At 43.4% G+C, this 26,677-nt stretch overlaps 1 protein-coding gene across 1 annotated transcript in view; it reads left to right on the forward strand.

Annotated features, from left to right (window-relative positions):
• The window catches only part of chrm4a (cholinergic receptor, muscarinic 4a), a 96,312-nt gene that overhangs the window by 61,188 nt on the left and 8,447 nt on the right, over positions 1 to 26,677 (forward strand). Inside the window, exons 2-6 of the mRNA XM_004564095.4 lie at positions 5,046 to 5,644; positions 7,551 to 7,705; positions 8,098 to 8,293; positions 8,393 to 8,482; positions 26,403 to 26,669. Of these exons, the coding sequence (XP_004564152.1) occupies positions 5,046 to 5,644; positions 7,551 to 7,705; positions 8,098 to 8,293; positions 8,393 to 8,482; positions 26,403 to 26,669 (1,307 nt within the window). The remainder of the gene's footprint in view (positions 1 to 5,045; positions 5,645 to 7,550; positions 7,706 to 8,097; positions 8,294 to 8,392; positions 8,483 to 26,402; positions 26,670 to 26,677) is intronic.

The following is a 26,677-nucleotide window of genomic DNA, read 5'->3' on the forward strand; positions in this document are numbered from 1 at the left end:
GATCATATATTTACAATGTGGGATGTAAACAACCTTTTGTGTGTGTTGGAAGCAGTGATGGTTATAAAGTCTAACAGCTGCTATATGATCATGCCTCTTTGTGCATCTAGTTCAGCAGTCTGTCACTGGAGGAGCTCTGCAGGTCTGCTGCAGCTTCATGAATCCCATGGGAGACATTGTCCAAGAGAGATATTATTTTTCTTCTTCAAATATAACAGACAATGCCATAAACGATGGCTGACGCCACCACAGAGTCAAAAAAGGTCTTTAGGAGCACATCCCAACTCTCCAAAAGATGTCTCATCAGCAGGTAGAGTCTGCTCTGACCCTTCTTGTAACGAGCATCCATGTTGTGACTCCAGTCACTTTATTGCTCAGGTGAACACCCGGGTACTTCTAAGAGTCTACTATCTCAATGTGGTGGGTTCCCCGTGATGATCAGGAGATGGTTCAGCTGGCACCAGTTCACAAAGTCCTGAATCTACCATCAGTACTCTGATCGTCCTCACCTGTGATGAAGCCAACTATGACAGGGTCATCGGAAAACGTTTGTAGATAGCAGCCTGATGGAGAAGTCTGCAGTGTAGAGGGTCCCAGCACCGTTCCTGCAGGGCCCCAGTACAGCAGACCAGCCCGTCAGAGACACAGCCCTGTGTTCTCACATACTGCGTTTGGCTGCTTTGTGACCTAAAATTATTTCCTGCCTCTTCCAAATCCCACTGATGTTATTCTGCAGCAGTTGGTCCTCCGTCGTCTTCCTGTAGGTGTTTTCTTCCTTCTCAGTTCCTCCTCCTTATTTCCTGATCTAAAAGCTCTCTTATTTTCCTTGTGGAGTGCATTTATTTCAGGGCTTATCCAGGGCTTGTTATTGGAGAAACACTCTACCTTCAAGAGGGGCACAGTGTTGTCCACACAGAAGTGAAATGTAGTCTGTGATGAGATCATGCTGTCAATGTTCTCCCCGTGAGGAGCGCAGAGCTGAAGTGGTCCCTCAGAACTCACACACATGTTGGCTTCTTAGATTTCTAGTCATCTAGCTTCACTCTGTACTGTTAATTTGTTAGCTAGATTACTAACATACAACTAATACACATGTTAATATATTATTTCTTTTAAACAACAATGCCAAATTGAACATGAACTCACCAAACAACAATCTGCTCTGTCCACACACATTATTTGACTGTAGCGTCTGAGCTGTGTGTTCCCTTTGTCAGCTTGCCTCAGAGACCTTCCCCCTCCCTTTCTGCAGGCATACATGGAAAGCTTAATGCGGGGATAGGATAGCAGACTCCCTCACAGAACACAGTCTGCATCCATGATAGCAGAAAAAAATTAAGTCAGAAACAGCATGATTAGCATGAAAGGAGGTTGGTTGGCAAAAACAGCCTACTGAGGGAGCAGCATCTGTATGCAGGCTGAAACAGCTTAAATCGCATACCCTATATGAGATTTGCCAATAGGATTCACACTGGGAAATTTGAAGTCGTACTGAGATTATCTGATTTGTAAGACTTTCTAGATCAGCTTGACTTGATTTCTCGCCAAAATCAAATAAAACTATTATAGTGTTCGTAATTTTGCATAAATGCTTAATCCAGTGTAGTCAGCGTGTCTTGGTCATGCCAAATTATCCTTGAGCAAGATACTGAAACCTAAGTTGCATCCAGTGTGAATGTTAGATAGAAAGCACTTAGGCACAGAAGGAAAACTGGGTACTTGTGTAAAAGTGAGATGCTTGAGTAGAAAAGTGCTATATACAAAAAAAGTCTATTAACACGAAAGGCAACAACTTACTTTATAATTTCATTCTGACTGTAGGGGGGAAGCACTGTACAGAAACTGCTCTACTGAGAGGTATGAATGACATTTTAATAAGTGCAGTGTAGTAGTGTTGTTGTTAGTACTCTTTTTAGACCTGACTGCAGCGTCTGATACAGCTGACCACCTCATCAGTGCATTCAGAATCAGGATTGGTGCAGTGGCTCTCAAATTGTTCTCAAACTACTTTAAAAAGCAAAACATTATTTAATATGACGTCAATATCAGCAGTGAGTACAAACATGTTGAGGGATTGGCTCAGGGTGGGTGGGGGTTGCTCAAACAGTTTTTTGTAGTTTTGTGGAGAAGAACCGGGTCCCTGGGGGATTCCTGTGGGTGGTGCTTCGGGAGTATAGGTTGTCAAGTATTTTGATACGGGCCATTCAGTTCCTGCACAACGGTAGCAGAAACTTGGTTGGTATTGTCGGCATTAAGTCAGCACCCATCGTTTCCGGTGGTTTTGAACCCACTATGGCCGCCCTTTGTCACCAATTTAGTTCATAATTTTTAAGGGGCGATCGTGGCTCAAGAGTTGGGAGTTCGCCTTGTAATCGGAAGGTTGCCGGTTCGAGCCCCGGCTTGGACAGTCTCGGTCGTTGTGTCCTTGGGCAAGACACTTCACCCGTTGCCTACTGGTGGTGGTCAGAGGGCCCGGTGGCGCCAGTGTCCGGCAGCCTCGCCTCTGTCAGTGCGCCCCAGGGTGGCTGTGGCTACATTGTAGCTTGCCATCACCAGTGTGTGAATGTGTGTGTGAATGGGTGGATGACAGGTTGTGTAAAGCGCTTTGGGGTCCTTAGGGACTAGAAAAGCGCTATACAAATACAGGCCATTTACCATTTACCATTAAGGACAGAATTGCTGGGCGTAGCAAAATGGTGGCTCTCAGCCGGTAAAGGGTGGCGTGCCCACTCCGGGTCAGGTATAAGTACTGCCCTAAGTGGAGGTGTTCAAGAGTCTTGTTCACAAGGGAGACACAGATTGACAGGTGGATTGGGGTGGCACTTGCACTGATGCATATGCTGTGCCAATCTGTTGTGGTAGCCAAGTGGTGGAGGGTCTCCCAGGATTTCATCTTTGCTTTTTACAGATGATGTGGTTCTGTTGGCTTCATGAGGTGGGAACTTGCAGAAGAGAGAGCTGAGCATAAAAGTGAAGCTGTCGATTTACTGGTCAGTCTACATTCCTACCCTTACTTCATGAGCTCTGGGTAGAATCGGGTCGCAGGCATGATATGAGTGGCTGGGCACTTTCTTAGAGATAGGTTGAGGAGTTCGGTCATATGAGAAGGACTTGGAGTAGAACTGCTGTTCCTCCACATTGAAAGGAGGCGGTTGAGGTGGTTCCATGATCTGACTCGGATACCTCTGGATAATGCACCTCCTAGGTGTCCAAATGGAAGGAGGTCCAGGGGCAGACTAGGGAAGAGATGATATCTCTGGGGGGGCTTGGGAACATCTCGATGTTCACCCAGATAAGCTCCTAAGACTGCTGCTGTCCCTGCAACCCAAACCCATATAAATGATTTTTCTTTTAAAGAATTGTGGCTGGATGGATCAAACCCTTCATGAATAACTGTGTGTTTTATCTTCCTGGACAAAGCTGGGCAGAACTTTCAGTGTTGCTTTCTTTCTGTGGGACACAATGTTTAATGTCTAAAGAGTAGACAAAAAAGTCATTCTGAAAACCTTTAACTAATTTCAGGTATAAAATGCCACTTAGCAAAATAGAATAGAATAGAATAGCCCTTTATTGTCATTATACATGTTCAATGACATTGAGGTTGCTCCACACCAACTGTGCTGGAATAAAATATAAATAGTAGACAGGAATAAATAACAGCCAAGAGAAATATATACAAAACAAGAGGAATGTATACGAAAATAAAAGAAAGGCACATGATGAACGGACACACATTAGAGAACAGGTTGCAAAGTGTGTGAAAGTAGTGCAAAGAAAAAAAGACTTGGTCTGAATAGAGTCAGTGTGTGTGGCCTGAGTAACGGCGGTTACTCAGATCATGGGTCAGATTGGGGAGGCGGGGGGGGTGTGGCAGGTTAGTGTTTGTTAACAGTCCGAATGGCCCAGGGAAAGAAGCTGTTTGTGAGTCTGATTGACCCGAGGGCAGACAATGATTTTTTGGGCAGTGTTAATTACCCTCTGTGGAGCTTTCCTGTCTCAGTAGTCACCCATGCATACCAAGCACCCTGGCAGTAGGAGAGCATGCTCTCCACTGAGGAGCGATAGAAGGACAGCAGCCTCTGGTCCAGGTTATTCTTGCTTAGGACACAGAGGAAGTGCAGACATGAGCGAGATGAGATGTTAGGCATATTTGACAATGAAGCTGGCTGGGTGGGCTGGTGTGCAGTCATAGGTGCTTATTGACAGTGGTGCCCATCCCTACAATGACGTGGCGAATGACTAGCCAGGGTTGAGGGAAAGATGAACAGAGACATCCTTGATAATAACCTACTCAAGAGCATTCTGGACCATGAACTGGGGAGAAGGTTCGTGTTCCAACAGGACAACGACCCTAATCACACAGCCAAGATAACAAAGGACATACAGTGGCCCAGCCAGAGCGCAGATGTGAACTCAATGTATTATCTCTGGAGAGATTAGAAAAGGGTTGTTCACCAACACTCCCCATCCAACCTGATGGAGCTTGTAAAGAAGAATGGGAGAAACGGTCCAAGTAATTACTCAAAACATGTGAAACACAGCAATGACAACGGTGACCAGCAGGGGAAAGAAAAAACAAAGGCTGCAAAAATAAAAGCGATGCAATAAGAACAAAAACACAAAGGGTCGTCAACATTAAAAAAATACACAAGATACAGATGTGTGTGAGTGTGTGTGTGTGTGTGTGTGTGTGTGTGTGTGTGTGTGTGTGTGACAGAACATACTGGATAATGAGATTGAGAAGCTAATAAGTTTACAACTAAGTTCTTTAAATTCAAACAGCTGTAAATGTTTTTATATGTAGCTGTCTACCCTGATGTCAACACCTTGTTACTTTTTCCTCTTTGCATCTAAATGTTCTTACTGTCCCTGTTTAGAAAGCAAAGCCTTCTTTCTCTATTTTGATCTGTCACAAACCCAGCTGCTGCTGTGGGTGTTTAAATCCGTCTCCCACATTTAAAAAAATCAACTTTTGTTGTTGTTACCTTACAGCAGCACAGTGCGTATTTCTCTCAATCGATCCTCTTGTTTTTCTCTTCTTTTAGGCTCATTGCTCAACCAAACGACTGACCTGTTCTCCAACACATCCTGCAACATATCCACCAATGATTCAACATCTTGTTCTGCTGTTGAGAGTGGAGTGGGAACAGGAAGTCCATACAAAGCTTTGGAGATGTTTTTTATTGCTATGGTTACAGGATCGTTGAGCTTTGTGACTGTTACAGGAAATATTTTAGTCATGCTCTCCATCAAAGTGAACCGTCACCTACAAACTGTCAATAACTATTTCCTGTTTTCATTAGCATGCGCTGACTTGATCATCGGTGTTTTCAGTATGAATTTGTATACAGTCTACATTATTGTTGGCTACTGGCCACTTGGGCCGGTGGTCTGTGACTTGTGGCTAGCTTTAGATTATGTTGTGTCAAACGCCTCTGTGATGAATCTGTTAATTATCAGCTTCGATCGATATTTCTGTGTGACCAAACCCCTTACGTATCCCACAAGAAGGACAACTAAGATGGCAGGATTAATGATTGCAGCGGCTTGGATCCTGTCATTCATCTTATGGGCTCCTGCCATCTTGTTCTGGCAGTTCATCGTTGGACAGAGAACGGTGCCACCTGGAGAGTGTTATATTCAGGTACAACAAAATCTATGTACAGTGTTGTGTATAAAATCCTATTGATCAGATACAGCAGGGAATGAGGAAGTGCAATGTAAACAAACACAGAGTCTACAAAGTTACTGAGAAATCGACTTTGTTTTTCACTCTTTCTGTTCGAGTAAGTTTAAGTTTACTCGAACAGAAAGGCTCCATTGAATCATTATAATTAACTTAATTTTGTTATTAGTAGTAGAAGTGTCCTGCTGTCCACTGTGTGCTGTTAGCCTACTCTTGATTCAGCTGTGACTGCCAGAGATGTCAGTGATTTTGGCAGTCTTGATAGCTTTTCTAGTTTTTGGTAATAAAAAGGTTAAGATGCAAACTGATAAACTAGAACAATAACATTATCTCACTGAACAAACTGAAAGTGGCTAACAACCCACTAAAATACAGATGTGTAGAGTATAACAGCTGGTAATGAGTTCTTTGGTTTGAAAGCCTGATCGTATTGTTTAAAAAAATGTCTAAACAATACAAAAATCCTGCTGCTCAATCCAGAAAAGTTGGAATTAGTAGCACCAGCTTTCAAGACTCGATCAACCTCCATTGCTGCAGAACAGCTTTAAATACATTTTGAGTTCCCTAAAAAGGCCTTTTTGTCTAATTCTGTGTAACCTTACCTTTTTTTTAAAACCTCTTGCACTTCAGTTATCTTTATACCATTTCAAGCTATTCACTGGACTCAAGTGACTCGAAATGCAATAAATAACTGGAAACACTGGGGGGTTCTAAACCTTTTGACCAGTGTTGTATACATGTTGTTTGAATGTATCTTGGAATTTGCATTTGTTCAGAATGTCTGTGAAGGTTCTCAGTCATCCAGGTCATTGTAGTCAAAGGAGCTTGCAAAGAAAAGCAGAGAGTTGGTGTCTCTGCCATCTATAATCCAGTTTTGAGATCCTCCCCAGACGCCTTAACGCCCACTCACATCCTGGGCCATCTGACCTCAGGACATCACATGATAAGGTGGGGCCAGGTTTCACAATGAGCTCACCTGAAACTCTGGCTGATTGGGACCCACACCCAGTTTCACACCTTGGCTCAGGCGATTAGAGGATCATCAGGGGGTCCTTTTGTCCCTCTGTGGGGGGAAACTCCCACTAGGTTTATATCTGGGACTCTCCACCATTTGACCTTAGAACTGAAGAAGCTTCTCGGATGAGAGGTGAAACGTCTTCAAGCAACTTAAAGAAATCCAGACGCTTTTCTTTGCAAGCTCCTTTGACTACAGCAATTAGAGAAACCAGTAAGATCCTGGAAAGATAAATTCAGTTCCTTAAAGTCAGATTCCTACTTGTCTTTGGAAGCTGTAACCATCAGTAACTTCATGTGTAATGAATGACTGCAAGGTTTTGTAAAGGTTATTATTGAATGGTCTTTCATTATTCTGAATAAAATCCTTACTAATTGTTAGTTTAAAATGTGAGGCCTCACAGATTTTCATCTATTTGTCATTAATAATGCAAACCACAAAAGGCCTGCTCATGAAGTTCCCTTTCAGTAATCGGGAATCAGTAATAAAAGCTCAGATACCTGGAAGTAGTCAAGAGGGAGTAAAAATACCCCCAGCTGGCAGAGGTAGCTTCCATAACGTATAATGATGTTGGTCTGGAGTTTATAAACAGTGTTATCTGTTTTCAGTCTACCCCAGTCAACCTCAGCTAGGATTCTTATTGTTACACTAACGTGGTTTTTCCCTCAGCTCTTAAATGTTTACCTGTGATTAACTTTAATGGAGAAATGCTATAACTAATTCTGTGAGTTTACAAATACAACAATAATCAAAGTTCTGGTACATGATGTATATTGTATCTGTAAATGTAGTAAAAATATTGACCATACTTGCTTTATGTAACATTTTTCCTTTCTTTCCTTCCTGCAGTTCCTTTCTAATCCTGCTGTGACATTTGGAACAGCAATAGCAGCATTTTATCTCCCTGTCATCATCATGACAGTGCTATACATCCATATCTCCCTGGCCTCAAGGAGCAGGGTCTCCAAACACAAACCGGAGAAGAAAGAAAAGAAGGGAATGAAGTAAGACATCAAAGGAATCCAATTATTTCATTCGCATATCTTGCAAATTACTTTAAGACGAGCAACAAAAATGCAAGCCACACGATGGAGAAAGTTTTTTTAAAGTAAATTTTGCAGGTTGCTAGTATCGTTGGATTTTTTATATATATAGCTGCTCTTAACTAAAATTTGATGGTATCTAGAACATGGAAAATAAACCGAGGGTATTAACAATAAATAAATCTATAATGAAGCATTCTGGATTTTATAATGTAGACAAAGTGGTAGACATTTATGTCAAACTTATCTATGTATCCAGCCAGACATGTTTATCACATTTATATAGATTTTGAACCAATTCATTCTTAAATTTCTGTTTAATACAACAGTTACTGTACGTGTCATTTTCCTAGAACTCCCTGCCTAATGAATAGTCACCTGTTGAAGCAGAACAACAACAATGAGACCAGTCCTCATGCCAGTCCCCACTCAACTCCAAAACTCAGTTTGGACTCCACCACCACTGCACTGGATGCTGTGAAGAATGGAAAAGTGGATGAATCAAAAGCTGCTGAGCCTCAGCCTCTGGCACAGCCAAGACTCACACAGGTACCATCTACTAATTCTTTGAAGTGAGTGCTTATGGCTACAACATGTGAGCAGTTGAAAACTTCATGGCTACTATGTTTATCTGTCTGATCTATCTAGGAAGAAAAAGAGAGCTCCAATGATTCCTCCACAGCTTTTATTCCCCCCAGAGAACCAAAGGACAATTCCAACAACCAAATAACATCTGAGGTCTGTGTCTAAAATGTATACAACTGCTTTTATTTAAATACGTATTTCCATAGAGAATTTAAGTGAAAAGACTGAACAGCTTTGTACATAGCTAACATTGCCAACAGTATTCACTGACTTATCCAAATCATTGAATTCAGTTGTTCCAATCAGAGCCTACTCTCAAACTGCTTTTATAAACGTTTGTGAAAGAAAGTGTTGCCCTCAGGAGCTCGGTGAATTCCAGCATGGTACCATTATGGGATGCCACCTGTGCTTGGTCATGAAATTTCCTCACTACTAAATATTCCACAGTTGACTTTTAGTGGTATTATGGTAAAGGGACTGGTTCTTATAAAGCGCTTTTCTACTCTGAGCACTCAAAGCGCCTCATTCACCCATTCACACCCATTCGCACAAGCGCTTTTTTCAGCTGTGTACTCACCGGTCTCCAATCGTCATCGTCATCACTCAGAGTATTTAAGTCTTCAGTTTCCTTCTGTTCACCTCGTGTCATTGATGTCATCGTTCCCGTGTGTGCTCTCAGTTATCCAGCCAGTCAGTGTTCGTTCATCTTCTGTTCATCCACTCTTTATAATAAACCATCTTCTGTTCATCACTATCCACGAGTCCTGCGTTTGGGTCACTTCTTCGCATCCGCACACAAATCCTGACACCTTCCAGTTAGTAGGTGACTTGCTCTACTACCTGAGCTACAGCCACCCCCATTATAACAAAGTTGAAGGCATTGAGAAGAACAGCAAGTTGGGAAGAAGTTGTAGGCCATGTAAAATCAGAGAGCGGATGCTCAGGTGCATAGTGCATAGAGGTTGGCAGTTTTCTGCAGAGTCAGATTCAGATTATCTCAAGAACAGTGCGTAGAGTAGGGGTCGGCAACCCTGGGCACTCATGACACAACTGGCACGTGAAGGGTTAACTGATGGCACAACACGCAGTGAATTAATTTGAGAGGGTGCATTAAAAAGCAAGTATCTAAGGCCAAGCCACCAGTGCACATCGCAAATTAGCTCGCATAATGACGGTCTCTTAGCCAACAACCCCAACTCCCAGATTCAACTTGTAACTGGCTAAAAATCACTTAGCCTACCAGTGAGAGGGACGTTGCTGGCTGGCAGTTTTTTCAAGCGATGTTGAAATTTCCACATCCCGACTCTTCAAAAGCTTCAGGAGCTGTCGGCTCAGCGCATCATCAGCACCACGGAGATACACGGATACATCCGAATGAACTACCAACACAGCTGGAATCCACAGCTGTGCGTGTTCATGGAGCTGCATGTTCACCTGCTGGACATCACTACCTGACAGGCTTAACTGTCTTCAGAACATTGCAGAGGCCTTATTGACAGTATTTGGCTCTACATGTCTGTGTGAGCAGGTTTTCTCTCACATGAGTCCTCAGGCAGCCTCTGAATGCTGGACACTGGGAGACCTGTGTCTCTGAGTGGGAGCCCTGTGTCTCTGAGTGGGAGACCTGTGTCTCTGAGTGGGAGACCTGTGTCTCTGAGTGGGAGACCAGGATCACATTAACATGTGTCTCTGTATTAACAAACAGGTCACATTGCCCCAGTTTATTTTTTCTTAACATTGTTGTGATGAGACCTTAAATAGCATTTGCATTTTCTGTTGTACAGTTCCTTTGCTGTTAAGTTGTTCATTATAGTGTGAAACTGTTGAGCATTATCACATTTATTGTTAATGCAGTGGTTGATATGGCACATTGACTTCTGAGGAAATTTTACATGGCACTCATCAACAGAAAGTTGTCGACCCCTGGTGTGCAGAGCTTCGTGGATGGGTTTTCATGACCAAGCAGTTGCATCTAAGCCTTACGTCACCAGGCACACTGCAAAGCATTGAGTGCAGCTGTGTAAAGTACGCCACCACTGGACTCTAGAGCAGTGGAGACGTGTTCTCTGGAGTGATGAATCATGCTTCTCTGTCCAGTGGACGAGTCTGGGTTTGGCAGTTGACCGGAGAACTTGTCTGACAGCAAGCACCGTTTCTAAGTACTTGGACTCGGCCTCTTAGTTCTAGTGAAAGGAATTGTTAACCAATTTTGTGGGAGCAGTTTAGTAATGACCCCATCCTGTTCCAACATGACTGCACACCAAAACACAAAGCAAGGCCTATAAAGACATGGATGAGTGAGTCTCGTATGGAAGAAGAACTTTAACCTTGATGACAGGAAGTAATGACTTCATGAATTACTTCACAAATTTATTATAATCTTGCAACATTATAATAAATTTGCCTGTCTCTTGAATAATAATTTTACAAGTGACAGGCGGGGGTCCAGGGCTCCAGGGGGGGAAGGAAATCCAAACACACGAATCTTCAGTGATAGCTCGTCCACTCTGTCCTCCGTGACACTCTCCTCAGTCTGCACTCACTCCTCTTCTGCCACTCACGCCTTTCTGCTCTCACACTCTAGTCATACAGCCACACGGGGATCCAGGGCAGGAAACAGGAACAGGTCCAGGGAACCTACACAGAAGCAAGCAATTACAAAGACAACTTGTAGACTAGCTGGGGCTTTATGAACACCGGGCGTTCAACGTTCCAGCGATGAGCTGCTCTGAGACACAACCTTAAATAGCTGGCCTGGGAAAACAGGAACTAATCAGTGGCAGGTGCGGACCATCAACGCAGGTGCGTAGGCCAAAAGCAGGAGCCCAGTAATTAGCTCCGTCCAGGCAGACTGAGGACAATGAGGGAAAGAGAGGGAGAGAGCGAGAGGGACGGAGAAACACAAAAACAACACCGTAGCCCAACGTGAGCCAGCCGGAGAGACACGGGGACCATGACATGACCATTATGTCCAATACTTTCAGTACCATTGATATTCATCTAGAGACGTTTTCTCCAATTGATCTTTTTGAGATAACTTCAGTAATTACTTCCTCCAAACCATCAGTGTGTCTGTTAGACTCCATTCCTGCTGCTCCAACAGGCTGTTCTTCTGTGGAAGCAGCTACCAGCTTGAAGTCTGGAGACAGACAACCTCTCTACTTTTAAGATTAGGCTTAAAACATTTTGATAAAGCATATAGTTAGGGCTGGATCTGGTGACCCTCAGTTATGCTGCAATAGACTTCCCATGATGCACTGAGCATTTCTCCCTCTCTCACCCCTTTTCATTCACCGTGTGTTTGATTATCCATTTTATTATGAGTTAGTATAAGTCCTGTCTGTCACAGTCTGTGTAGGCAGACCGTATATCGAGACATATGGACCCAGGTGCGGACTGGAGATGAAGATGGAGGCTTGGATGAAGCCAGAGATTTTTCCAGCAATGAAGTGTTGCGTGTTTGGCATGCATAAAGGCCATGGCTGCTTATTGTTTTCTCTGAAACAATTGTACCAGCTGATTCCAGGTCTTTCCATAGCTCTCCACAAGTGGTACTTGGCTCTTGGACAAGTTTTCTGATAATTCTTTTTACTCCTCTGTCCAAAACTCTGTGTCCAGTTTTTGATGAAATGTTCTTCACACTTCAGGATTATGGCCCCAGTAGTACTCACTGGTACCTTCAGTAGTACCTTAGAAATGGTACTTTAGAAATTCTTCTGTAACCAATGCCATAAATATGTTTGTGGTGGGGTGTGGTTGGTGGAGGAGGGAGCAGCAGGTTCAGGGTGTGGTATCAGGGGGCTGGTTTGTCACAGCCTTCTCTATTTCAGTAGCAGCCAGGCCAGAGAGAGGAGAGCACCGTTGTGCTACAGTAAAAACTGATTGTGCCGAAATAAAAAAAGGCAAAAACACCCACGGAGTCATGTCGGGTCCCTTTGGGGTTAAAATGTTATTAATAAACTTGCAAATGTCTTGAAAGAGCTTCTGAAATTTGTGAGCATCGTGAAATTTTTCTTTTCTGACACCTTTGTAATGAGACACATTTTTATAGGCCATCACTGACAGCTAATCTTAATTTGCAATAAGTGGCAGGATTACTTTCTAATTATTGACAGATTCCACCTGGTTTAATGACTTTTCATCCTTTTTGTGCCTTCTTTTCTTCATGTGCTCAATACATTTCCCCGTGTGTCATTTCTCAGTATTACACATAAATTAACTTTGGGACATGGTTTGATTTCTTTGCATGTATAGATTGGATCGGTTGTTACCAACATCTGGTGAGAAATTGATGCCAATAACACCTTTAGAAATGTATTTACTAATTGGTTATGTGTTCAATACTTCAATACTTACTTTACCCACTGTATGATATTATGTCATTGTATTATACTATGACAGATAATTGTCCTCCTTTAATGGTGGAAAAAGTCTGTGCAGTTGAACGATGTGTCAGAACCGTTGGAAGATATCCTGATAATATTTTAGTAACATAGTCATTGTGACTGCTGCATTAAAGGGCAGTTTACACAGAATGAGAACATGAGTGGTGCAATGTCTTTAATACATTTTAATATTATAAGTAATTAATTCTTGATAGTTGCCAGGATAAGTCTTCATTTATTTGGAAAACCAGAAGAAGATGTCAAAACAAGTGCACAGTTGGTGCAGGTTGGTTGCAAAAAGCTGTGCTCATGGTACCAAACTTTGGCTGTGTCCTCTGACTCTTCAGTGCTCACTCTAAATGTTTAGAGCCAAGCCGAGGGTTACTACGTGGCACTGGACAATGGAGACATACAGCAGCAGCAGTGTGTATGTTTGTTAATCATTTGTTTCACGACTGTCGATGTTGAGTCACTATGGCTCATTTTAGTTTTTAATTTTCCTCACCCTGATGTTTATCTGTCAGTGTTGGACATCTGGACTCTCGACTATTCTTCGATACAGTCGAGAGTCCCTTTTGTTCCTTCAGGATCCTGATGTCAGCAACATGCAGCTCAGGGACCCTTACTCAGCAAAATCCTTTGACATACTTTTTCCATGGTTAACAAGTGCTGGAGAACTAAATCAGAGGGGCAGATGAGAAGTGCAACAGAGACTTTACATAATAAAGGTGGCATTGTTGAGTACAGAAATGCCTGCCTCATCCCTCTGAGGAGACTTGGCTCCAGCAGCGGGACTTACACTCTGACTTGGAAATCAGTGGTTTTGGAGAACCTCTGCCCTCGGCAGGGGTCTCTGCCTTTATAGTAATGAGAATTAGTTGAGTAACAAAGTGGTGAAGAAATCCCTGTTCTCTCCTGATGTTTTACCTGTCTCCCTGCGTTTGCTTCACTTACTAAGAGAATTTTCACAGTGCATTGTTACTGTTGTGTAAATGGCCCAGGGCCAAGGACCAATGTGGAAGCTGCCACTCGGACCATACTGGAGACGATGCAAAGTTTTTAATGCATCGCACCAGGCGCCGCCAATTCTTCATGGTAATTTTAATCAATGTAAACTTAGGAGGTCACTCAATAATTTTTAAAAATACATAGATTGTCCCATGAGGAAGGAAACAAGGAAACAATGACACTGTAAACACCCTGTATTTTCCAGGGTGCAAGTACCCTTTAATTACATGCAATGTAAGGGCAACAAGGCGCAAGTATGTCTGTAATTGTGAGCAACAAGTCAGGTTTTTGCAGCAAACAGTGAAACAATTCCACTGTAAGTACCCTGTGCTTTCTGGGGTGCCGGTCATATTATGGAGTCACCTGCAGCACCTGCAAAACAGTGAAATGTTTCACTGTAAGAGCTGTGACTAAGGCACATGTACTCTGTAACTATGTGCAATTTCATGTTTTTTCTTTTTTTACAGGAAACAATTAAATAATTCGACTGTAAGTAAATTTAAGTACAGCGTAAGTCATTTTACTGGGTTATTTCATGGTGAATTTTCAGAAAAACAAACAATATTTCACCATGTAACGCCATAATTACCCGGTACTTTCTGGGGCCACATTCAAGCCAGTTGCCTGCATTGCATTTAGGCAGTTGTCATGCAGTGTAGGCGGTTGGCTAGAAAGAACTGGAACGGATTCACAGCAGGTATATTGAGGAATGAAAGACAGAATACATGTGTGTGAAGGAGCGGGAGGTATAACAGTGGAGCAGAAGTAGTGATGTAGGTTAAGTACATGGAGTCAACCATAAGGAAATGGGCAAGAGTATGCTAGCAGAAGGGTGAGATGGAGGCTAAGTGAAAATGACACTATGAACACATTACTCTTGATACTTTATATTTATATTTATTTAAATAGGACATGTTGACATCTGTTCTGTTCTTGGACATCAAGTGTTTTTATGGACAATCTGAAACACACTAGGAAATGTGTTCATCAATAACACTTGATTATTGATTATTATTTTTTGTGTACAAGACCAGTCAAAGGTTTTGTACACACCTTCTCATTTATTTTTATTTTAATGAATGTTTACATTGTAGATTCTCATTGAAGGCATCAAAATTATGAATGGACACATATAGAATTATGTAGTGAACAAACATTGTGAAATAAAACGTGTTTTGTTTTGTTTTTTAAATTTCAGAATCTTCAAAATATCCACCCTCTGCTTTCATTACTGCTTTCTTAACTCTTGGCATTCTTGCTGAAATGTTTTTCCAACAGTCTTGAAGGAGTTCCCAGAGATGCTGAGCATTTGTTGGCCCTTTTGCCATCACTCTGCGGTCCATCTCATCCCAAACCATCTCCATTGGGTTTAGGTCAGGTGACTGTGGAGGCCAGGCTATCTGGTGCAGCACTCCATCACTCTCCTTCTTGGTCAAATAGCCCTCACACAGCCTGGAGGTGTGTTTGGGGTCATTGTGCTGTTTGAAAAAATAAATGATGGTCCAACTAAACGCAAACCAGATGGGATGCATGTCACTGCAGGATGCTGTGAAAGCCATGCTGGTTCAGTGTGTCTTCAGTTTTAAATAACTCCCCAACAGTGTCACCACCAAAGCACCCCCACACCCTCACACCTCCTCCTGCACTCGGGGACACATTCAAAGTTTTGCAATTTTCTGGACTGACTGACCTTCAGTTCTTAAAGTATTGATGGGCTGTTGTTTCTCTTTACTTAGCTGATTGGTTCTTGTCATAATATGAATTCTAACAGTTGTCTAATAGGTCTGTCAGCCGTGCGCCAACCTGACTTCTGCACAACTGATGGTCCCAACCTCATTAAGAAGGCAAGAAATTCTCTACTCAGCGCGGCAATTTTGTTATTTAATTTTTTTATTCAAAGCCACAGGTCGAATGATGTCATTTCTTATTAGCAGTGGAAGTAGTTGTTATTGAAGGTCGCTTTGCATCCTGCAAACTCTATACACAGGGGTGCACATAAGTGGTCTGCAGGTGCGCATGCGCTTTCAAAATAAAAGACGCGTGATAAGAAGGTGCAACACGCGTTTGCGTACATAAGATTTTCTGGAGGAGGACATTTTTTTAGAACTCTTAAAGATGTCGAAGAAGCTCCTTTAAGCAATTACTTTGGTGTTCCTCCACCTCCAAAGAAATGTCAGAAGGAGTCCGTATCCCAAAAGAAGCGCGTATTCTCAGAAAAGTGGTTAAATACTGTTAACAGCATCAAGTTCTTGGGAGTTCACATCTCAAACGACCTCACCTGGACCACCAACACCACCTCCATCACCAAGAAGGTCCAGCAGCACTTCCACTTCCTGAGATGCCTGAAGTGATTTCCCAGATTCTAGTGAGAGAAATCTTCACTTGCTGGTGCCTGCCTAAATACATCTTGTCCAGTCGTGGGACTCAGTTTGTCTCCTCAGTCTTCCAGACTGTGTGCCAAGCCTGGAACAGTGGCCACAAATTAACATGTGGTCAAAATGTGATCAACAGTACACATATATTTTTCCAATTATCCAAGCATGAATACCAAACAAATCAAAATTGACCACAATTTCCCCATTAACTCTAAATAAAGCATACTTCCACACACCTAAAGGGTAAAGCTGTTTCCCCATAGCAAGCTGATTTCTCTGTCCAAGGTTCTCTCGCAGCTGGTTGGCAGGGCCTCCAATACAGGATCCTTGCGGACAGGGTGAAACACCAAACAGGCCCGAAACTCTGGAGTCTGATAGAGAGACAGTGGAACCTCCTGTCTTCAGTTTCTGCAAGTGAGCAAACCCTCGGTACAAAGTATGATCCAGGCTATGGAGCTTTGGCAATGTTTTTTGCAGGTGTCTTTTAACCCTTCTAACCATCCAGTTTCACAAGTTGACCAGGGCGCAGCTCTGACAAGTGAGGTGTAGAATGACATCTGTTGTAGAAGATACAATAATTTCATTTCGCCTGTAGATCCTTTTGTTGTACCTTAGTGTAATGAATATAATGAGGTTGCAGCTGCTGAGCTAGAACGAGAACTGTTGTCCTTATGTGTCAGCCACTCATTAGTTATGCAGGACTTAGGCCAGTTGCTGTGATGGGCGTGGCACGGTAGCGTATGAGAGCCAGTTGGGGTCCTGCTGCCGAAGAATCCTCCTCCCCATAGCAATGCCTCTCTCTGTTGCACCATTAGCTTGCATATAATGGGGACTGGAAGTTGTGTGACCAGTGTTGTACGTCTTACTGAACAGTTTTTGCTGAGATAATATGTGAGGTGGGGGATAGCGTTTGAGCTCATCACAGACAATGGCACACAGGCTTTTCAAGCAGGCAATCACTTGCTGGCTTGTAATGGAGGTGTACAATCAAGATGTCGCGCGAGTAATAATCCACAACTACAAGGTTGTGTTTACTGTCCAGTTGACATATATCAGCAGCTATTTGGTGTAGTGATTATAATAATATTAATGATTAGTGGTTCTTTTCTCTGAGTGGGGTTATTTCTCAGGCAGAACTCACATTGCTCCACCATCTTTGTGATCTCTCGTCCAATCTCTGGCCACCACACAGTCATATTAGCTTTTCTGTGGCACTTAGTGAAGCCTTAGTGATCCTTGTGTATCTGAAGAAGTACTTCCTTTTGTTGTGAAACCAGAGCTGCTCTCATCAGTGCTTGCTGTTGTTGGTCTGCTAACGTCATAATGTGCTAATGCCAGTGTTGTAGTTGACATGGCTTTCATGTCTGTGAATCCTTGTTTCTGCAATTCCCCCCATGTCCACACATCGACAGATTTGAGCAAATTGTAGCTTTGGTGCATGGCGGTGAAGAAGTCTGGGAGGAATTTTCCCGGACAGTTTATCATTCATATCATCTGACGAAGCTCAGAGACATTTGAGGGGCTGGGCATTTCAGTGACACAGTTTTTCTGGATGAGTTTTGATACCATCTTTCACAATGACGTGTCTTTAACATTTGATCTTAGATTTTCCAATCTTGGAGTTATCTTGGATTAATTTCAGCCCAGAATGCCTGATGGTCTGCAGCACTGCCTTACGGTTGTGATCATGTTCTGCTTTTTCCTTTCCAAACACTAAGATGTCATTCATTACCACCACAGTACCGGCATAACCCTTGAGAAGGGTGCTAATCTGCCGTTGGAATATTTCTGGAGGAGACGTTATCCCAAAGGGCAATCTTTAAAAGCAGAAGCGACTCACTAGCGTGATGAATGGCGTTAGCTTCCTGCTCTTAACATTGAGCAGTATTTGCCAAAACCCACTGGAGGCATCAAGGATTGAAAATATATGTCTGCGAAGATTCTCAGTCATCCAGGTCATCGTAGTCTAAGGAGCTTGGAAAGAAAAGCGTCTGGACTTCTTTGAGTTTCCTTGAAGACGTTTCACCTCCCACCTGAGAAGCTTCTTCATTTCTAAGAGTAATTGTTGGAGAGTCCCAGATTGAAGTCCTATTGGGAGGGTCCCTAAGAGAACATGGACCCCTTAATGATCCTCTACATAATCACACGAGACAAGGTGCGAAAACAGGTGTAGGTCACAATCAGCCAGGGTTTCGGGGTTTCATGCGATTTAACGAGGGCAAATAGTCCAGGGTGTGAGTGGGCATTAAGGCGTCTGGGATCTCAAAACTGGATTATAGATGGCAGACAGTTGGTGTCATAAGCTATTCCCTCTGTTCAAAGATGGTCGTTTACAGTGGAAATAGAATCAGAATTAGAATTTCCTTCAGAATACTTTATTAATCCCGAAGGAAATTAGGGTTACAGCAGGCAGCACGCTAATGGTGCATGCGCACTTACAAAGAAACCTTCTGACCAACTTTACACAAACATCACATTGGGGAGACATGTCAGAAAGGTAGGCTGATGGCGCCAAAGGGGTATCTGCATAAGTGATGGTATTTTTTTACTTTAGTGCGAACAACTCATATGAATTTCAAAGCAGTTCTACAGTCCAACACTGGTCTCTCAATCTCCCGTTGGAGAGCCGCGAGCTTCGCCATACTTGCGTTCTGTGATGTTGTCATTTCTTGTGCTCAAGGAGCCAATTTCTGAGAACACACAGCAGTGAGCCTCCCCGAGATGTCATCCAATTTGCGCCCAGAGATGTTATTCCGAGCTAGCCCTTCCGAGATGTATCCAGTCTGCAGTCAGAGATCTTATTCTGAGTATTCACAGCAGCCGTAGCCTCTCCAAGATCTTATCCCTGCTGCACTCAATCAGCCCATTTTGAGAAACTCACGCCTCTCCCATCATTCCAATCCCAGCGGGCAGCCTTGTGGGGGTTTGAACAGCCGGTTCCGCTTCCTTAATTCTTTGATAAGTCAGGGCCAAGCCAGCTCCGATCAGCCAGAACCCTGTTACCATGGTTCCGAATAGATAGATATCTTCAGCACTCAGGCTCACCCGAGCCCAAACCTCTCGTTAAGGGGTGTCAATTGCATTTAGGGACCAGTTGATCCAATCCATAATTCCTCTTTTAGGTTTTAGAGAACAGACTGTGAGAGAATGTTCCAGGGAAAAGTAAAAACACAAGACAAGACAAGGACATAAGAAGCTAAGCAGGGAAGCTAAGGGCAGGAGAGGAGAAAAGTGCGACCGCCTTCGCTGAGAGCCAAAAGATAGATGGCTTCTTTCACTCCCTTCCAAACCATCTGTCTTCTCTGTCCAAAATGTGAACATTGGCATCCTCGAAAGAGTGACCTTTGACCATTAGATGCAGATGGACTGCTGAGTCTTGTCCCGTCGAGGTGGCTCTTCTATGTTGTGCCTTGCGTTTATGAAGTGGCTGTTTGGCTTCTCCAGTGTAGAGGTTTTTGTCTCAGTGTGTGGCTGGGTCTGAAGTTCACTGGGATGTCATGCTTGGAGAAGACTCTCCTGAGTTTCTCTAACAAACCTGCTACATAGGGGATGACAGTATTGTTTCATTTGTCCTTCTGATCCTCCTTAGTTGGTGTCTGACCTTCTCTCCATGCATCTTGTGGGAGGCAAAGAATAGGTATTGGTCCTGGTGTGTGGGCTTCTGGTAAACTTCAATGTAGAGATTTCCATTCTCTTCAATGCATTCAGAAAAGTCCAGAAATTCAATTCAATTCACTTTTATTTATATAGCGCCAAATCACAACAAAAGTCACCTCAAAGCGCTTTATATTGTACAGTAGATGCAGAGAAAAACCCAACAATCATATGACCCCCTATGAGCAAGCACTTTGGCGACAGTGGGAAGGAAAAACTCCCTTTTAACAGGAAGAAACCTCCAGCAGAACCAGGCTCAGGTGGGGAGGGGCCATCTGCTGCGACCAGTTGGGGTGAGAGAAGGAAGACTGGATAAAGACATGCTGTGGAAGAGAGACAGAGGTTAATAACAGATATGATTCAATGCAGAGAGGTCTGTTAATACATAGTGAGTGAGAAAGGTGACTGGAAAGGAAAAAGGAAATGGCAAACAGCTATCCTTTGGGTCTACCCTGGTGAACTTTGTTTTTATCCACTGAGTTGATGTGAGCACTGAAGGATTCCACTTCTTTGGTTTTGATTTTGACCCAGGTGTCATCAACATTTCTGTACCAGTGGCTAGGTACTGTCCCTTTAAAAGAGCCAAGAGCCATTCTTTCCACTTCCTCCATGTAAAGGTTGGTTTAATGGGAATGATGGACTCAACCACATAGTTTACACTTTTAACACTATTATTTTGGTTGCTCTTTTATGAGACTCAGTTTCAGCTTTTCAGCCACAACCCCACGCACAACAACACCTCAGATCCTGGTACACTCTTTTAAACAGGGGAGGTGTGATGAGCCCAAGCCACATCCCACCACATACCCATATCGCCCGACCTAGGCCGGGGAGCAATCTGGCCTAGCCTACTCTCCCTCCCCCTCGCAAACGGAAGGGGAAATCGGCGATGGCCATCAGCGTCCCTGGCCTATGGATTAGCAGCAGGGGTGAGTTGGATCCAGTGGCTTACCGCGTGTCCAGCAGCCGCAGTGCCGAGGTGGGTCGATCGGCTGACCACGTGTTCAGTGGCTGACTGCGTGCCCAGCGGCGGTGACGGAGCTGATCTGGAGCCCAACCGCATGGCAGGCAGCAGCGGCGCAGCAGCGCATCAGCAGGCGTGGACATGACCCGTGGCTCACGGGTGGCTTGACAGGTGGCCAGCGTGCAGGACCAGATGCCGCACTGACCTCCAGCGAAGATGCCACTGCACCAGGCTGCATTGCGACCTCTAGTATGGGCGTGGCAGGTCCAGCCAGCACGCTGACCTGCAGCGAAGACAAGCCAGGTCCAGATGGCGCACCTGCCTCTGGCATGGACACCGCTGGACCAGACAGCACGGCGACCTCCAACTCGGGTAGGAAGGGCACCTCCGTTATGCTGCCCCCGAACTCGGGCTGGCCTAGTGCTGACCAGGCTGACCTTCATGGGAAGGGAGGCGTGGGGGTTGCCTCCCTCCCCCATGCAGTCGAAGGACACGGGTGGGCCCAACGGCGGTGTCGGCCAGGAACCAACCCGAGCTACCAGACTCACTATCAGCTCACCTTAGGTCCCGGTACACTCTTTTAAACAGGGGAGGTGTGATGAGCTGATGGAGCTCCGGTGTGTCTCAGCCTCCCTTGCAGCTGCGCCCAAGCCACACTCCACCACATTTGGCTCCCCGGTGTCACCTTTTGGTCTACAAAAGGTGACACCGGGGAGCCCATGTTTTGCATCCATGTTTTTGTCTATAAAAACCCTCGTTATATTTAAAATATAAACATATGTCTGGTGAGGTGGAGGTTTTCAGTGCCGGCTCGTTGTTTTGGGTCTCAAACTTGGCATTGAATGTGTTAGGTGCGTCTGGCAGAGCGGTGTCGGTAACACACAAACGTGGTGGGGCCTTATAATTCTTATGGTTTGGATGGCCTCCCACATTCGCAGAGAATCTCTTGAACAGACAAAGTGATCACTGATCCCTGACTTTCTTTGAGCACTCAATTATTAATTATTTACTCTTAGAACTGAAGAAGCTTCTCGGATGAGAGGTGAAACGTCTTCAAGAATTACAGATGCTTTTCTTTCGAAGCTCCTTAGATTGAAAATATAGTGGTGCCGTATGTTTTATTTGGTGCAAAATCCTCCAGATTGGGCAAAATGAATCTCTCTCTTTTTACTTCTTTATTGAGTTTCATGAGGTCCACACATATCCTTGGCTTTCTTTTCTTCTCAATAACTGGCACCATTGGGGCACACCAGTCTGTGGCTTCGGTTACCTCCCCAATAATGTCGAGTGCCATCATCCTTTTAATTTCCTTCTCCACTTGTGGTAGAATAGGAAAAGGAATACAACGTGGTGTGGTTATGCTGTAGGGTTCTGCATCAGGTCTAAGCTCAATTTTAGGGTCGTTGTCCTGCTGGAAGGTGAAGCTCCGCCCCAGTCTCAAGTCTTTTGCAGACTCCAACAGGTTTTCTTCCAAGATTGCCCTGTATTTGGCTCCATCCTTCTTCCCATCAACTCTGACCAGCTTCCCTGTCCCTGCTGAAGAGAAGCCCCCCCAGAGCACGATGCTGCCACCACCATATCTGACAGTGGGGATGGTGTGTTCAGAGTGATGTGCAGTGTTAGTTTTCCACACATAGCGTTTTGCATTTTGGTCTCATCTGACCAGAGCACCTTCTTCCACATGTTTGCTGTGTCCCCCACATGGCTTGTGGCAAACTGCAAACGGGACTTCTTATGGTTTTCTGTTAACAATGGCTTTCTTCTTGCCACTCTGCCATAAAGGCCAACTTTGTGCAGTGCACGACTAATAGTTGTCCTATGGACAGATTCCCCCACCTGAGCTGTAGATCTCTGCAGCTCGTCCAGAGTCACCATGGGCCTCTTGGCTGCATTTCTGATCAGTGCTCTCCTTGTTCGGCCTGTGAGTTTAGGTGGACGGCCTTGTCTTGGTAGGTTTACAGTTGTGCCATGATCCTTCCATTTCTGAATGATGGCTTGAACAGTGGAGGCAGCACGGTGGCACGGTGGTTAGCACTGTTGCCGCACAGCAAGAAGGTCCTGAGTTCAATTCCAACATCAGGCCGGGGTCTTTCTGTGTGGAGTTTGCATGTTCTCCCCGTGTTTGCGTGGGTTCCCTCCGGGTACTCCGGCTTCCTCCCACCGTCCAAAGACATGCAGCTTGTGGGGATAGGTTAATTGGATAATCCAAATTGTCACTAGGTGTGAATGTGAGTGTGAATGGTTGTCTGTCCTTGTGTGTTGGCCCTGCGACAGACTGGCGACCTGTCCAGGGTGTACCCTGCCTCTCGCCCTATGACAGCTGGGATAGGCTCCAGCTCAAAATAAATTTCCTGTGGTTGGAAACTATTTTTTGCAACTTTTTTGTATTTAAAGTTTTGAGGGACAAACCTTTTAAATATCTCTAAGTAGAAATATATGTAAAAAACAAAAAACAAAAATGATTTTCAATTTTTTTTGTAGTTTATTGCAATTTTTTGCAATTTATGTAATTACTATGGACTTAATGCATACATATTGTTAAAATTTGGGCTATAACAGTTGTATTGATGTATAGCAACTTGAAATGCTCCCAAAAATGGCTCCACAGCATGTAAAAATATAAAGTAAGCTCTGGCGGACTTGGTTCTATGGTAGGACTTAAAGGGTTAAATACTCTGGGATCAACAAGTAGGCCTGCAGTGTGAGAGTGAAGTGCTCTAATAGGGTGATATGGTACTATATCATATCACCCCATTTGCTATTTAAAAAGGTTAAAACTATTTTCCTTTAAAATGTGCACTTCTCATACTGGAGTCTTCAGTGTCAACTGGCTTCCCTGCTGCAACTGTGTCCTACAAAAAAACAACTCCTCCTTCCTGTTTTCTCTCTCCTTTATAGAGAAGGTCTCAAATCATTACCATTCAACGGCTCCCTGTACTCAACTCCAAATAGCTTGCAGCTGCTCTAAAGTAGAATCACCACTCCTACATGGGTGTGGCCCACATCTCACACAAAACAAAAACACCAAAGCATGCAATTATTAAAATGACAAAAACGCCAACCCGATGTTTAGTGGGAGATTCTCTCAGTTATTCCACCATGCCACATTCTGCAACACTACAGACTTCCTCCCTCTCCTGCTACATCTCTGAGACGTGATGATCGACTGCTAGGGATGGAATCAAGAATAGGTTCCTAGTAGTCCAGTTCCTTGGAATGGTTAGTCTGCCTGCCTACTGATCCCGCTTATCGGTTCTTGCCCTCTCACTAAGATCAGCTGATTTCAGTTCGTGTGTCGGAAGTAAAAATAATGGTGCATTCTTCACCATAGACATGGACATTACTTTTATCATTAATGCACAAAGGGATGGAGAGTGAGATGGCAAAGTGACGACTGCTCCAGGACAGAAACAACTGCGTTATAATGTTAACACAACTTCGCCTTTTGCAAAACTGCATGCTAACGCTAAGGTAGCCAAGAACCCCAGAGTGGTGTTAAAGCTCAGTAAATGCTGACATTGCTCTTACTGTATATAGTGATAAAGTGAGCCATCATTTGTGGTGAAGCCAGCCTGTAACAAACTGATGATCAGTCAGGCTGCAGCTTCTATTTCTACCTGTTCATGTTTCTACAGTAGAATCACGGCAATGATTGCTTGTGCTGGTTTTCATCTTTGCTTTGTGTTGTCAGCTTTGTTTTCATACCTAAATACTAAGACAAAGATGACATGTGTCCTCACTGGGATAGGGATTTGTGTTGGTGTGTGGGACTGTAGCTTTATATTGTTAAATGGCCATTATGAGACAGTGCTTTTCAGATCATTTTGCAGAGTAACATGAAGGTAACATAATGAGTAATGAATGTCTTTGTTCAAAGACATTCAAAGACAGTATGCAATAAAATACTGCGTTACTTTTAGGAAAAGTGTTCTGTGTAATACGGGCAGTGTTGGTCAAGTTACTTGAAAAAAGTAATCAGTAATTAATTACTGATTACTCCCCCCAAAAAGTAATCCCGTTACTTTACTGATTACTTATTTTCAAAAGTAATTAATTACTTAGTTACTTAGTTACTTAGTTACTTTTTAAAAACACGATTTACAACCTGAAGAGGTGATAAAGTGATAGATCTTTCAGCCCAATTCTACTTTTTCTACATAATCCATCATACAAAATGTAATCAAATGGAAAAGTCTCTTTTTAACTTGTTTTATCAGTTTTAATCTTTTAACTTTATGCATCAAGCAAAACATTTAATTATATGCAACATTCTCTGACTTGAATAAATTAGTTTAACATTTAAACCTATTTTCTACACATTCCAGCACATAAAATAAAATATTTTTTGTGTTTTCACTCACTCTTTCAAACAGATGCAAGTAAAACACAGCAGAAAATAAATAAAGTCAAAGACTCAGCGGTCCTTTTGCTCTATTTTCACCTGTAAAGCAGGAGCAGGGTAGGCGGAGGGTTACCCTGGTGCAGGTGTGCTGCGGTCAGTTGAAGAATCCGCGCGAGTTTCTCTGTGAGTTTCCCATCACGTCGTAGCTACTCGGTGCTTGCTCGGAAGTTTAGGGGTTTTTTTCGCTGTAAAAAGAAGTTTTCTTCCCACGCACGATGGACGCTAAACTCAAAGTAAGGTCAGTACTTCCACACTTTAAACGCTGCACGCTCATACTCTCTCCCGCACTCGATATATTATCCATTGTTGATCTGCACACAGCTGCTGTCACCAACGTCGCACTTGCTTACGTCACAGTCATGAGACATTCTCGCAAAAAAAATCACGGTTTTAGTAACGCAGTAACGCAGCGTTCCTACGGGAAAGTAACGGTAATCTAATTACCGATTTTGCAATAGTAATCCCTTACTTTACTCGTTACTTGAAAAAAGTAATCAGATTACAGTAACGCGTTACAAGTAACGCGTTACTGCCCATCTCTGAATACGGGTAATAACGTTTTTACTTTACTTTTAAATAATGACCCCAACACTGAACACAAAAAAGAGGGGAAATACCTCTAAAATGCACACGCATTAGACCACACGCATGAAATTACTTTGCATGAATGTAATGTCATGATATGCTGCTTAGACATGGTGGTGACTCTCAAAGTGGAGCCAATAAGAATCGACAAGGAATCAAATCAAGTTATATTGATAATGGCATGGGAATCGCTAAATTCTTACCGATTCCTATCCCTACTGACTACTTCTGACACCATGTCATGAAAAGTCATAGGATTCATTGGAAAACCCGGAGTGGAGTATTTTTTGTTGCGTGGATTTCTTTTTTCCTCAAATTTTGCCAGGACTGTGAACTTTTGCTTCAAGTTGTGGTTGTTATTATATTGCTTTCCTTATGAATATGGGTGAAACAGTTCATTTTTAAATTAGGCTTAAAACTTTACTTTTTGATGTAGCTTTTTTTTTGGCATCTATCAGGTGACGCTGGACTATTATCATTGTTGGGCTGCAGCTGCCGGGGAACCTTACATAATACAATCAACATTTAAATATTGAATAACTCCCTTTTAACAGAAAGAAATCTCCACCAAAGGCAGGTTCAGGGAGGGGAAGCCATTTGCCTCAACTGGTTGGGGTTAAGGGGAGGAAGACAGGATACTGTGCAAGTCACAGGTCAAACTTGCTGTGAAATGTCCTAACAGTACTCTGTTTTGTTACAGGTGCTAGCAAACCCCACTCCAGTACCGACAACAACCAATTCTGCCATCCACAAGATCAATCCCTCTTCAAGGTGGTCCAAGTTAAAGATTGTGACAAAGCAGTCTGGGGATGAATGCATCACAGCTTTAGAGATCGTTCCACCTGTAGATGGAGCCGAGAGGCATTCAATCCCAATCAGCCGTCCTCGAACTGTGGCAAGAAAATTTGCAAGCATTGCTAGAAGCCAAGTGAGAAAGAAAAGACAGATGGCTGCCAGAGAAAAGAAAGTAGGTTA

This window comes from Maylandia zebra, linkage group LG23 (assembly GCF_041146795.1).
Source record: "Maylandia zebra isolate NMK-2024a linkage group LG23, Mzebra_GT3a, whole genome shotgun sequence".
Lineage (NCBI taxonomy): Eukaryota > Metazoa > Chordata > Actinopteri > Cichliformes > Cichlidae > Maylandia > Maylandia zebra.